Raw genomic sequence first — 14,753 nt, forward strand, 5'->3', positions numbered from 1 at the left:
TGTTATTTAATTACAATTAATATAAATACACAATTTAAAATATTGAAAGAGAGAGAGAGATAGATAGAGAGAGATTTGACCATATACATATTATTTATATTAACATCTAAGCAACTAATATCAAAATAATAATAATAATAATAATAATAATAATAATAATAATAATAATAATTTACATATCATTAATATTATAATTAGGCTTATTCATATTTAAAAAAAAAAAAATCCTCCACTCCTCCTCCTCCTCCTCCTTCTCCTTTTCAAATCCGTTCGATTTAACCGTTATTTTACCAAAAAAAAATATTATTATTATTATTATTAATAAATAAATATATCAAAATGTTATTTATTTATTTATCTCTACTTGAGGCACTCTAAATAATATACTCCAGATATAATAATAATAATAATAATAATTTGATATTAAATAAATAATTAATTAATGTCGTTTTATGATAAACCGGAAACAGTCAGTCACATTTGAAATTTTTTACTATATATATACCCTGACAATTAAAAGCTCAATCAATGCTTTAATACAAATATTAAATCGGTTATAAAATGGTGCAAATTTATAAATATAATAATTTTATATTTTATTTCCTTAACATTAACGCTTCGTCCATGAGTTCATCGTCCGTTATCGACTGAGGGGATTGCGAAGGTACGTCCATGGGAGACTGAACAGGACTCTTTTGAAATATTGCTGGAGAATTGGGTTTTACGAAACAGGTCGGAGTGGTTACCCCAACGACCAACGCTTTCTCCGATTTATCCGTTAATATTTTACCCGTTAAACTATTTGAAAAATCGATGAGCATTTCCGGCGGTTGTTGAGTCGATATCAAGTGTTTCGATATATCGAATGATTTTTTCACGTCGTCCGATTTCGGTAAGGGAGTATTACTGGTTTGAAATTTAACCGAAGTCACGTCCACCGTTGTCGTTGAACTTCCGTCATTTTCCATCTTGTCGACTATTGTCGCCTCGACGAATTTCGAATCTTCTCCGCGATCCAATTTCGAAGTGATCGATGATAAACTGGTGGTGGGTAGATTTGGTGACGTCATAGGAAGTTTAGGACTCACGTTTGTCAAGGCCATCGGAAGTGATAGTAAATTGGGAACGTTCGAACTTGGAATTTTAGCATCGTGTTTCGATGTTTGATATTTTAAATTTGCGGCTAAATCCAAACTCGTCTTGCTCGCTGGAATGTCCATGATTTTGATTTCGCTTTTGTCAGATATTTTTTCACTACATGATTTTATTGTTTGAATACTGTTGTTGTTGTTGTTATTCACATTACTATTGTTGTTGTTGTTGTTGTTGTTATTACTATTGTTATTGTTATTATTATTATTGTTGTTAGCATTATTAGTACTGCTAATAATAATACTATTATTACTGCTACTGTTGCTGTTGTTGTTGTTGCTGCTGCTACTGCTAGTGCTGGTACTAATATTATTATTTATATTGTTAGTACTGACAGTAGTAGCGATTTGCTCGCTTGGTTCGTTATTTCCCTGTTTGAAGCCACTTGATTCTGAATTACTAATATTTAAATTATTGGCACTAATGTTAGGAATACCACTGGTGGCACTAGTACTCGTATTTATTATACACACACTAGAATTACTGTTCGCGTTTATAATACTATTATTATCATTTCCATTGGGATTGTTAACAATACTGGAACTATTGCTGGTACTACTGGGCAAAACGTTGCTGGTGGCATTATTATTATTATTATTATTAGAATGCACTACGTTGCCCACATTAGTAGCATTGGGAAGCGTACTATTTACATTATTATTACTATTATTATTATTGTTGTTATTGTTATTATTATTATTATTATTGTTATTGTTGTTTCTGGCGGATAATTTGGGTATTTGAAATTTTGTATCGAATGGCTTTATTAATCCTTCGACGACTAACGACGGTGGAAAACCTGATTCTATTTTTAACGTCTTAATAGCACGTTCGTGATCTTCGTCGCGAACGGGAGCAGGAGACCCTTTACGCATGCCTTCTTTAAATAGAGTTTTGTCCGAATTGATTTTCAATGATCTCGATTTACCAGAATTTTCTTTACGAGTTAAATCTGTGATTGCCGATGTGATAATTTTTGGAGAACCACTTCCTTTTGAAGATAAAGATTTTGCAATGGAACTTTTAATGGTTGAATTTTTCGACAGCGAACTCGATCCTTTGGAAGACATTCCACTTAGGCTATTAGATTTAGAAGTTGATTTTTTAGATGCTGGTCCACTGATGACGCCCGGTTTTAAACCAGTGTGAGTTTTAAAGAAGCCGGTGCCAGAAGAACTGCCACTTTTCGTGATTTTGGAACCTTCTTTTGATTTTTTGTTTATTAAGAGTTTCATACCATCCGATGATTGCTTTACCATGTATTCTCCAGGATTTTTTATTCCGTCGGGTATTTTTTGAATTGATAACGCTTTGCCTTCTAATCCAATCTTAGATAGAGTTGCTCCACAAAGTCCAGATGGTAATTTACCTTCTTTTGAACTTCCGCAATTCGATGAATCTCTTTTTACACCCACAGGAGCGGTATCACTGACTTCTTGGGCCGATTTTAATTTGTCAATGACTGCCGATAAACTTCCTTTACGATTTCTTTGCAAAGGATTTCCCGAATTCTTCAAATCTCCCGTTGATGCATTATTTGGTGGAGTGCTTCTACCAGATAACGACGAGCTTAACTCACCGGAAAGATCCAACTGCTTTAATTTCACACTCGAAGATTTTATTTTAGGGCTTCCGGAAGTTGAAGAATTTGACGAGTTACCCGTTGTTTTTCGAGATGAATCTTTATCTCTTTGTTCTTTACCAATTCCACCAAGACTTCCGCTTCCGCTATTCGTTTTCATTTTTCCTTCCGAACTTTTTATACTGTTTGGAGAACTGGAAGCAGACTTTAGTGTACTCATACTAGGCTTACCAGATCCACTGTTCGGTTGTTTAGGAGAACTTGTTCCATGCTTGGGACTATGCTTCGGACTGGATCCATAAGCTGGAGAGTGCTTAGGGCTTGGCTGAAAAGATGAACTGGAAGATTTCTCACGAAATTGCGTAGGAGATGCAGAATATTTTCTCACAGACGGCGAATTAGGTCTATTTATACCAGGAGGCGAATCCGTAGCTGGTTTTATAATGCTTACAGAGACTGGTTTTGATAAAGGATCATTTTTAACAGGCACTTTTTCCGGTGGCCCCATTTTCGTAGCGTTTTCATCTTCTCTCTTCCTCTTCCTCTTTTTCTCACGAATTTTTTCATCCAAGTTTTTATTTCCACAATTTTTACGTTCTTCTTTATCAAGGGAACTTGAAATAGGTGTGATTGTAATTGAACTTGAAATGGCAGCTGAATTTGTTAATGGTATTATTTCAATTCCAGGTCGTCGTTCCAAAACGGAATTAATATTCGGAGTATTTGGAGTGATTGGCGTGATTGTGACACTAGGAGGAACCAATCCTTTTCCATCTGTCAAATCCATAATTAAACTGTTTCGCGAGGGTGATTTTTTAACTTCTTTAGATTTTTTAAATTTAATATCAGTTCTAGCAGGGCCAGCGGCAACTTTCAACATTTCTTCGACGTCGTCTATTTCGCTATTTTCTGCCAAATCATCTTTATCTCGTACTAAAAATTCCGTTTCTAAATCTATTTCCATCGGTGTGTCAGTTGAAACAGAATCATTAGAAGAACTTTCTAATAGAATTTCACAATCATCAATCGATTTTTGCTTAGAGGCTTTCCAATGTTTATCATGCTTTTGCCGTTTTTTTTGCTTTTGCTGCTCCACTACGAAACTCAAAATATTCGTGCTTTTTGGTATGTTATGATCAATAACGGTTGTTGAAAAAGAAGAAAAGTCGTCGAATTGATTTCTTAGAGTATTATTCCTACCGTTCATACCGTTACTTAATCCATTTTCTTGTTTTATTTTCGACGTGTCTATCGGACTTTGATCATTTCCGTTACCTAAATTTCCATTTGGAGCAGATGAAAAGTGACCGTTATTCATAGCGTTTAAATTTCCATCTATGGATTGATTTTGAAGAGCTTTAATCAAGTATCTCATTGTAACCGGAATTGATAAACACCTGTCGAAAGAAAAGTCAAGTTAAAACCTTGTTATTAAAATAAAAACTATACATTTTAAAGGCCAAAGAAAATAATAACCTTTGTAAAATTTTAGAGATATGTTCTGTGCTAGTTTTTACATTCATTTCCGTCGTGGAAGTATACAACTTTGCTTTTATGGATGATACATCGGTTAAATCGATTTCAATAGTAGACATACTTTCCTGTAAAGGATGTTCGAAAGAAACCGATAAATATTGGCAAGATAAGGCAGATACTTCCAACATTACCATGTTTTCAACATCTGAAATAAATTTTAAAATTTATTAAAAAATAAATTAAAAGTGCTAAAACAAATGAAGTTGAATTCTTGAATTAATTAATTAATTATTAAAAAATTTTATAAATAAATTAATACTTACCTTGTTTGCTATGTGGTCTAATTATGCTACTGACCAATCCATTAAATACTGCTTGCTGTCGTAAAATTGATAATATAAGAGGAACTTGTGATGGATGAGTAAATGGTATTGAAGATAGCATAACGCCATCAAGTCCACGACATTCAGTCATAAAATAGCAATGAACTTGATCAGGCAAATTCTGAAAAATCAGAATAGAATAGTTAATTACACGTTTTTGTAAATTAAATTAAAAATTTTTTTTTTTTTAAAAATAAAATTAATACTCACCACAAATAAGCCTTTGTTTGACGAAGAATCCATTTTACCATTAGAAGCAAATTGAGTTATAAGGCTAAATAAAGGATGAGGATTTGAAGAATCGCAACATTCTAGTTCTGACAAAGCATTTATTTGTTTGACCAATTCAAGGCATATCGGTTGTGGTTTGTTTAATTTGAGAGTAAAATAAGCTGGTAAAGTTGCACTGTTGGATGGAGTCATTGGAGCATACAAAACAGAGCTGAAATAAGAAAAAAACAATATTTCATTCGAATTAGCTCCTAAGGTATATATATGTATTTTGTTTAAGTCGATAATATTTACCTTTTATTAGAATTTTTGTTAATACTAACTAAGGGTGCAGTCTGCAATTTATGGGCTGCTGATCCTTCTAAACAAATAGTAACACTGCAACCAATATTACTTTTATAAATTAAGTCTAATGATAATTCTTTTTTAGTTTCAAGTACTTCATATGGAGAAACAAAGTATGTCAATCTCATGGGATGCCCTGTAAAATAAAATAAAAATATATAATAATAGTTAAAATTTACTACATAAGAATAAATAATTGAAAAATAAGATAATTTTTCTATTAACTCCTCATTAAAAATTTTTAAAATTAAGTTTAATTTATTGAAAATACCAACCTCCCCTTCTTTTTAATAAAACACCGACTGGTGATTTATTGAGTAAAGTTAATACATTTTTCGTATTAGATTGTAAAGACCAATGAGCATCTAGATCAGCCTCTAAAGCACATAAAGCACTGAAAGCTTTACATTTAACTTTTTTTTCAGCATTCAATTGATATATTGAAATAAGTCCCTGTAACTGAATAGTAAAATCCTCAAAATCTCCTTTCGACAAAGACTTGACCAGTTCTTCGCAAGACTAAAATAAAGCATTCAACATTGTTAAATAAAATTCAATACTTTTATAATTTACTATGAATTCACAATCAGTCAAGAAAAATCCTCTATTACCTGCTGCTCTAATTTTCCTTCATGATGAATTTTAACATCTTTTACGTTGCCAGTACTTTCCAAAGACACTTCTAAGTAGAACATATCGGAAGAAATAAATAATTCTAATCCTGTAGGTCCTGGCATAAGTTTTAAACTCAATTGTCTAGATATACTTTCTAATCTTTCTACTATTCCTTGCATGGTAGTAACTTTCATCGACTGCTGTAGTGTGTCTAAACATTTTTGCAACTGATGTCTGTCAGCTACATCCATTGGAAATCTTTTTTCCTAAAAATACAAATTACATAAATTATTTTATTTTTATTACAACGTTAAAATAACATCCAAAAAAAGTCATTTGATAATTTAAATGCATTTTAAACTACATAGCCATTTATAAAAGTGAATTAATGTCATATTGTTTACCAATTGGGACATTCTTATGCTTTTTGCGCATTCTGCAAATGATTTGAATTGGTTAGCTTTTGAACGAATTTTCTCCATAAGGAGATCCATTGTAACGTTATTAAATATTTAAACAAAGTTCTTTAAAAAAATTAAAAACATATTTTTTTTTTAATTGGCAAATAACATAAAATTAGTAAAAAAAATTTTTTTTTTTTTTTTAAATTCAAAGATAATTTACATTTTGAAATACAATTGAATTAAATTTTACTAGTTCAAAAAAAAAAAAAAAAAAAACTTTATTATAAATATTTATTTATAACAATTTCTAATCAATGACTTTACAATAAAATGTAAAATTATTGAAAAACATTTAAAGAAAAACTAGTTATCGAATTAGTAATTTCTTCGAATTAATTACAATTCTAATATTATAGTATACTATTTTTACTCTAAGAATATATTTTCTATGACATATAGTATATATATTCTAGGGTTTACAAAATGGAGGATAAAATGAAACTGAGAAATCGTTAATTATTTTATGATTGCAACTATTTTTATTTTTTAATTAAAAAGTCTTTAAATCATGGAATTCAGCACTATAAATCACTTTAATCCGAGCGTTGTTGATCCAGGTTTTATATAAATATTTGATTATATTTTGTTATTTAAAATGAACTTTTAGTATAAAAGTTTATTTACATTTTATTAACCAATAAATCAAATTATTGCTTTTTTTTTTTTAAAAAAAAGAAATAAATTTTTTAAATTTTAATTTTTAGTATATGAGGAAAATACCCCAATTTATGAAGAACACGAGGGTAATTATGAATTGGCCGATCATCATTATGGAGAAAGAGAATACAGTGAAACACAAACAATTTTAAGTGATGGAAGTGAAAGATATGGTGTTTCGACAGTGGCATTTGACCGTCAGGAAGAATTGCTATGGATGGGAAATCAGGGGGTAAAATATTGTAAAAATATATGAATAAGACTTTATAATATTAATATTAGAATTAAAACTTCACTTTTTGGCTTTAGGGACATGTTACTTCTTATTACAGTTCAGGATTGCAAAAATACACATCATTCCAAGTTCATAATTCTGAAGAAGTTAGAGATATTCTTACATTTGATGAAGGTATTTTGGCTTTGACCAAATCTTCACTCAGATGCCAAATGAGGAGAGGTATACCAATTTATACACATGAAAGTAGTAATTTAGTTGAAATGCAATGTATGGTTCAAGTATCTTCATCTTCGATACTTATGGGAGGTCATCAATGTAATTTAATTAATTTTGATTATAATACAGGACAAGAGACTCAATTGGTTAGTATACAAATTTAAGCATTTAATGAAAAAAAAACTTGTGTGAAAATTTATACAAGTTACAAGTAAAAAAATTTCGTTTTTTTTTTTAAAGTTTGAAACGGGAGATAATGGTTGTGCCATTCTTAGACTACAAAATAGATTCATATGTGCAGGAGATACAATTGGTAATATAAAACTTTTAGACCCTGTTACAATGAGAGTTGAACATAATTTAGAAACTCATTCTGGGAGCTTAAGTGATTTCGATATACATGGGAATTTATTAGTAACTTGTGGGTTTAGTCAAAGGTAATATATTATTACCCTTTTAAAAATTTTGCATGAAATTTTATTTTAAATAAATAATTTTGGATTAAATGATTTTTTTTTAGGCATGGGAACTTGTCAATAGATAGATTTTTAATGGTATATGATTTTAGAATGATGAGAGCTGTAAGTCCTATTCCAGTAGTAATTGATCCTTTGCTTCTAAGGTTTTTACCTTCATTTTCATCTAGGGTTACTGTTGTTTCTGCTCTTGGTCAAATGCAGTTAGTTGATACAGTTGCCTTAACAGAAGCAGAGCTTTGTCTTTATCAGGTAAAGAAAAAATCATTTTATTTGTGTTGATATTGAGAATATTAAATAAAAAAATTTAACACATATTCTTTTTTAAAGATTAATACTGCTAGTTCACCTCTTACCTTGGATGTGTCTCCTTCTTGTCAGTTCATAAGTATCGGTGATTCAGGAGGGCAAATACATTTATTCAGTTCGAGTGCTCCTAATGCTAGTTTTAACAGTTTTTCTTGTGACACAGAATTTGCTGACCCTGTTGAAACGCTACCATCCATTCCTTTTGATGATTTTGAAGTGCCACTCTCGACAGTACCTTTAGGTTTTTTGCCTCTTGAAACAAAGTTGGCAAGCGATTGGCCAGAACAGTTTCTGAAAAAAGTTTACAGGTATGAGTTCATTTATAAATTTGACATTAAATTTTTATTTTTATTAATTAATTTCTACAAACTTTTTTTTTTTTTTGTTTTTTTTTTACCAAGGCCGATTCCACCGATTGATCCAGAAATTTTAAAGTCAATGAAATTGCAAGGAACCATAGGTTATGCTCCCAATCCAATGACAAAACGTCGTAATCAAGTAAAATTTTTATATGATAATGTTGAAACGATTACGTCATTCATATACAAAAATTTTTTTAAAAGTTTTGGTTTGCGTTTTATGACAAATTATTTATTTTTTTTTCATTTCAGGTATCCTATTCCATCGACGGAAGATTTTACAACACTAAAAATAAAAATTTTGGTTGTGAGGATGCTAGTAGTAGAATAGGATCTCAAGAAATAGCTATTCCTAAACGATATAGAAAGTTAGAATTAAAACATTCCAATAAAGACGATTTTGATTTTGAAGTTTTTAATAAGACAAAATTTTGCGGATTGGAAGCTCATCTCCCCAATAATTATTGCAACGTAATGTTAGAGGTAAATTAAAATTTTTCAAATATTACAAATAATTTTGAATAAACATTAATCGTTTTGTTTTAAAATGATTTTTTTTTTTTTCCAGATGCTTTACTTTTTGGAACCTATCCGTTGTATGACATTAAGTCATTTATGCTCAAAAGAATTTTGTTTGTGTTGTGAGCTTTCATTTTTGTTTGCAATGCTGGATAAATCTCAACGTACACCGTGTCAAGTAAGCACAGTAAAATTAATTGCTTATAATAGAAAATTTAAAATTGTTATGTACATAACTTTTTTGTAGATATTATTTTAAAAATTTCCTTTTTGATGTAATTTATCGTAGGCTAGTAATTTTCTGAGAGCTTTTCGCACAATACCCGAAGCCTCAGCTTTAGGTTTAATATTGAGCGATCAGAATCCGGAAACGAAGAAAAAAGTCAATTTGATTCGACTCATTCAAAGTTGGAATAGATTTATTTTGCATCAACTTCACGCGGAAACTTTGGAAGCTAGGAAAAAAAAAATATTAGAAATGGAGAGGAAAAGACACGCGAGCGAAAGTCCGAGGGGACACGGTAATCAAGTGTTGAAATATGCGGATTATCAAGTTGGTGCCACGAAAAACGAAGAATGGAGTCGACATGTTAGGGGAAAATCACACGTCACCGACCGTTCCGAAAGTGACGGTAATCATTTATAAATTCCAAAAGTGAATTTTTAAAAATGTCCCTTTTTTAAAAAACGATCATCGATTTTTTCAGGAATGTTGGAGGAACCGGAAATGAATTGCGATGAAACCGACGTCAGTCGTTTTTTCGGTATGAAACAACTTCAAATTAACAAATGTCTAAAATGCACAACCGAAATTAAAAAAGAATCGACATTATTATTATGCAATTTAGTTTATCAAAATCAAGGTAATTTATAGAATTATTTTAACGGTTTTTTTTTTTTTAAATTAAAAATATTTAAACTTAATATAGAAAATTGATGATTTAGGAGGGGAAAAAGAACAATCATTCTGTGATGTTTTATCAAAGAGCATGTGTCCAGAACAGACAACTCCGGCTTGGTGTGATAAATGTAATAAATTTAGGCCGACACTTCAACAAAAACGTTTGCAAACTTTGCCCCACATATTGGCACTTAATTGCGGAATGGAAGATACAAATGTAATTTTAAAAAAGAAAATTAATCGGGTTTGTTTAAATTATCTGCGACTTAAATTTTTTGTATTATTGAATAAAAATAGGATAAAGAATTTTGGCAAATTCAAATGGATGCAATGGTAGCAAAAGTAATCAAACAATCAGAAACCGGTAATTGTAACACTTTGGAAGGCAACAAGACGAATCTGAGTTCGATCATTAAACCGTGCAGGTACGGAGAGCATTGCATGAGAGCAAATTGTAGATTTAGGCATCCTAGTCAAGAAATAGGTATGGGCGTTTTAATTCATTTATTTTCTCATTATGATCATTATCACGTTCGAAAATGATTTTTTTAAAATAATAATAATAATAGAAAAACCGTTGGGCTCACATTCGAGTCATCTTTACTACACGAATCCCTGGCTTCCGACGCACATACAAATTGATTTAAGCACAAACGGAAATGTGGATTTGAAAAAATTAACGGAAACGGATTTACAAAAGCCATTAGAGGTTAGCATATATAAATATAAATTACGAGCAGAAAAAAAAAAGAAAAATGTTAAATTTTTAATTATTTTAAGGATTCCGACAATAAGCAAACGGTTCGTTACGATTTGATGGGTGTCGTTTGTCACATAACCGAAAGCGAAGAGAAAAAAAATTTGGTCGCATTTATTAACGTGGGAAAAAAATACTACGAACGTCTCGGGGAAAATTCCGAGCCTCAATGGTATCTTTTTAATAATTTTAGGTAAGGGTAAGTCGGTGGTAGTCGCGAGATGCAGGTCGGTTAGATAAAATAAAAATAAATTTTTTTTTTATAGCGTGACGCAAGTTCCTGAACAAGAAGTGACTTGGTTCAATCTCGATTGGAAAGTTCCATGCGTTTTGTATTGGATAAATAGAGATTTACCATCTCGTTTTTGTCCGGCGGACATTCCCAATCCGATAACCGTAGACGTTTTCAGCGAGGATAAATGCATAATCAAGGACAGGGGTAGAAAAAGAATAACGTTCATGCCTCTGGGAATGGATGAGATACCGAAAAAAGGTACGAATGCACTTCTTTTTTTTTTTTTTTCTAGCTAAGTAAGGAATGTTTGGAAAAAAATGGGAATTTTTTTTTTTTCACACAGGTGAATTAGTCGCGATGGATGCTGAATTTGTCACACTTAATCAAGAGGAAGCGGAATTGAGGAGCGATGGTAAATTATCAACGGTTAAACCTTCTCACATGAGCGTAGCTAGAATTACATGCATTAGGGGGTAAGTATAACAACATAATAAGGGTAGCGTGGAGTGGAAAGTTGAGGAAAATGATAATTTTTTTCCCTTTTTTATTTTGGCAGGCAGGGAGTTTTACAGGGTACGCCATTTATCGACGATTATATATCAACGCAAGAACAAGTTTATGATTATTTAACAAAATTTAGCGGAATACAACCGGGTGATTTGGATGCTAATTTTAGTTCGAAACATTTGACAACGTTAAAATCGACATATTTAAAATTACGATTTTTAGTCGATATCGGTGTTAAATTTGTCGGTCACGGTTTAAAAAATGATTTCAGGTTTGTGTGGGGAGCGAGGGGGGGGGAAACTAATAATTTACGTATAAGATAAAATAAGATAATATTATCCGTATTATTATTATTATTATTATTATATTTTAGAGTTATAAATATATTGGTACCGCCGGAGCAAGTTATTGACACGGTATTTTTGTTTCGACTTCCACGTCAGAGAATGATATCGTTGCAGTTTTTAGCATGGCATTTTTTAGGGATTAAAATACAATCCGTCACTCACGATTCGATAGAAGATGCGTGTGCGGCTCTTCAACTCTATTATCATTATCTCAAACTTGAAAAAGAAGGGATACTACAGGAGAGTTTGAAAAAACTTTACGAAGCGGGAAAATCCCTACAGTGGCTCGTACCCGATAGCGAAGACAATTCGTTGAGGTGGGATTTGAGCGATGAAGAAATTTAAATAATTCCGGCTTTCCTTTTTTTTTTCTCCCTTCCCCCTCACTTCCCCCCCACTCCCCCCCAATTAATTTCTTACAATCGTGTCTTCCAAAATGTTCCGATCCAGCCAACAGTTTGTTTAAAAAAAAAAAAAAAAATTAAAATGAAGAATGAATGAATCGAAAACGTACAAATAAATATTTCAGTCAATTCAATCAAAAAAAAAAAAAAAAAAAGTATTTAAAAAAAATAATTAATAATAATAATAATAGTAATAATAATAATAATAATAATAATAATTTATATTGTATCCGATAGTTAAGTTTGACAGGTTATTTTTTTTTTTTTTTACATAAATATAATTTTTATAATTTATTTTTTTAATTAATTTTTTTAATCCTTCTTTGTATTCGTAGAAATATATATGCGATAGTAAATTATTATTATTATTATTATTATTATTAATATTATTATTATCGTTGTAATATTACAATAAAAAAAAAAAAACAATGTTAATCGCACAAAGGTAAAAGTGAAACTGAAACTTACCTGTATACAAATGATTTTCCTCGTTCTCCCACTTCTCCCATCTCGTTCCCCGCCTCCTGCTTCCTGGCCCCTCCCCCGTCCAAAAAAATATGTATATTTTATTTTATTTTTTTTAATTATCATATTAATTTTTGTTATAATTTTTCTCAATCGATATAATAAATAAATTTTCTCTCTCTCTCTCTCTCTCTCTCTCTCTTATTAAAAAAACAAAAACCAAAAAAAAAAAAAAATAGGGAAATTCAATCAATTTATTTTATAAATTTTATTAATTAATAATTTATGAATTTTTAAAAAATTATTATTATTATCCTCATTAATAAATAAATAAATAAATAAAATGGAGTATTTAGGTTTGATTGAAATTTTATAAACGTCGTTAATTATGCAATAAAAAAAAAAATTAAAAAAAAATTGTTTTATAAATTTATCATTATTATCATTATTAATTATTAATTATTATTATTATTATTAATCTATATGTATGTAATTTTTCAAAAATGAAATAATTTTTGTAAAAAAATGTTTATTATTATTATTTTTTTAATAAAAAATAAATAAAAAAAATTATTTTTTTAAGGAAATAATTTATTTAATAAGTGTTATGATAAATCATCCTGTCTTATCATCATCATCATCATTATTATTATTATTATTATTATTATTCCTTTGTTATTGTTATTCAATATTAGTTTTCGATGATTGTGTAAAGGGGTTAATGAAAAAAAATTATAAAAAGGAAGAAAAAAAGGAATTTGTTGTGTTATTATTATTATTATTATTTTGACGATTAAAAATTTTATTATTTAAATAAATGGGGTATTAAATAGATTGTTTATCGTTTATTTGTTTGTTTGTTTGTTTGTTTTCGTTTGTTTTTCAACGTCATTTTCTTTTAAAGCATGAAATAGCATTAAAATAACATTTGTAGTAAACACCCGGCCTATCTCTTTTCGGTTCTTTCTTTTTTCCTTTTCTTGTAACCTGGAAAATTTTAAAAATATTTTTTTGAAAAAATCAATTAATACCTTCAAACACACATTCAACAACAGCAACAACGACAAACAAACAAACAATCCCTTTTTATTATTATTATTTTTAAAAAAACCCCAAAAAAAAATTTCCAAAGAGGAGAAAATATTTAAGATTTATTTAAAACCGAAAAGAAAATTAATTAATGATAATGATAATTAAATCGAATACTTACAGGTGACCAATCGTCAATTAGCTGATTACTTTCATTAGCCGATTCAATTTCCTTTAATATCCGATCTATAATAAAAGCTGCTCGCTTTTGAACATCCTGTGGGATAACGAAAAAAAAAAAAAAAAAAATTTTAAATTTAAGGGAAAACGGAACGACGCGATCCTTTCTTTATTATTATTATTTATAATAACGAACCTGATAATTTCCTTTGTATGGAATTCCAGATTGATAAATTGGATAAACATTTTCCGAACTGGTAACATCCGTCATTTCCGGTAGAGGAGTTCTTTTGTTGTAGTTGAATGTATAAACTCCATTGTCGGGTATCGTACCGCAATGGACAACGGGTGACAACCACGCGACTAAACACAAAACGACAAACGTGTGACCTGTAAAAAAAAAAAAAAAAAAAACCATGTTTTATTACGTACGCCCCCCGCCCAAACACACCCCTCCCTCTTCCTCCCCTCATTTCCTTAATTTTACAAAAAAAAAAAATTTTCCGAATTTGGTGTTTTTTTTTTCCGCTGCTCGAGAATTTATAAGTTAAGACATGAAATTCAATTATTATTATTATTATTATTATTATTATTATTAGTAAATAAAACTTTTTTGCGATCATAATAATAATAATAATAAAACCGAAAAAAAAAAATCAATTAATTAATTAATTTACTAATTTACATGCCGACAGAATTCTGTCTGATAACAGTTAAATGATAAACGTTGCTGCTGCTGTTGTTGTTGTTGTTGTTTATCAATTTCGAATTGATAAAATTGATTATGAGACGATGACGAAGACGTCGACGACGACGACGACGACGACGATGACGACGCCATTTAATTGCAAATAATAATAATAATACAAACGATTTTTTTTTCTCATTTAACAAAAAAAAAAAAAA

At 30.0% G+C, this 14,753-nt stretch overlaps 3 protein-coding genes across 3 annotated transcripts; 1 reads left to right on the top strand and 2 right to left on the bottom strand.

Annotated features, from left to right (window-relative positions):
• Positions 1-521: 521 nt before the first annotated feature.
• Positions 522-6,278, bottom strand: Phum_PHUM614070 (uncharacterized protein; the record flags this gene model as incomplete). The annotated part of the gene is made up of 10 exons (XM_002433068.1): positions 522-531; positions 616-1,254; positions 1,939-4,131; positions 4,211-4,415; positions 4,534-4,714; positions 4,804-5,035; positions 5,119-5,305; positions 5,445-5,688; positions 5,781-6,050; positions 6,189-6,278. The coding sequence occupies 10 exons, from the start codon at positions 6,276-6,278 to the stop codon at positions 522-524; spliced, it is 4,251 nt and encodes a 1,416-aa protein (XP_002433113.1).
• Positions 6,279-7,122: 844 nt separating this feature from the next.
• Positions 7,123-12,114, top strand: Phum_PHUM614080 (ubiquitin specific protease 52, putative; the record flags this gene model as incomplete). Its single annotated transcript, XM_002433069.1, has 18 exons — positions 7,123-7,137; positions 7,215-7,505; positions 7,600-7,796; positions 7,880-8,087; positions 8,166-8,458; positions 8,546-8,642; positions 8,756-8,986; positions 9,072-9,200; positions 9,312-9,611; positions 9,741-9,885; positions 9,968-10,200; positions 10,317-10,407; positions 10,493-10,632; positions 10,704-10,873; positions 10,947-11,173; positions 11,259-11,388; positions 11,472-11,697; positions 11,824-12,114. The coding sequence occupies 18 exons, from the start codon at positions 7,123-7,125 to the stop codon at positions 12,112-12,114; spliced, it is 3,414 nt and encodes a 1,137-aa protein (XP_002433114.1).
• A 1,412-nt stretch (positions 12,115-13,526) lies between these two features.
• Positions 13,527-14,265, bottom strand: Phum_PHUM614090 (uncharacterized protein; the record flags this gene model as incomplete). Its single annotated transcript, XM_002433070.1, has 4 exons — positions 13,527-13,625; positions 13,849-13,944; positions 14,044-14,210; positions 14,238-14,265. The coding sequence occupies 4 exons, from the start codon at positions 14,263-14,265 to the stop codon at positions 13,527-13,529; spliced, it is 390 nt and encodes a 129-aa protein (XP_002433115.1).
• Positions 14,266-14,753: the final 488 nt, after the last annotated feature.

Source organism: Pediculus humanus, genomic scaffold (assembly GCF_000006295.1).
Source record: "Pediculus humanus corporis 1103172108322 genomic scaffold, whole genome shotgun sequence".
In the NCBI taxonomy this organism is placed as follows: Eukaryota; Metazoa; Arthropoda; class Insecta; order Psocodea; family Pediculidae; genus Pediculus; species Pediculus humanus.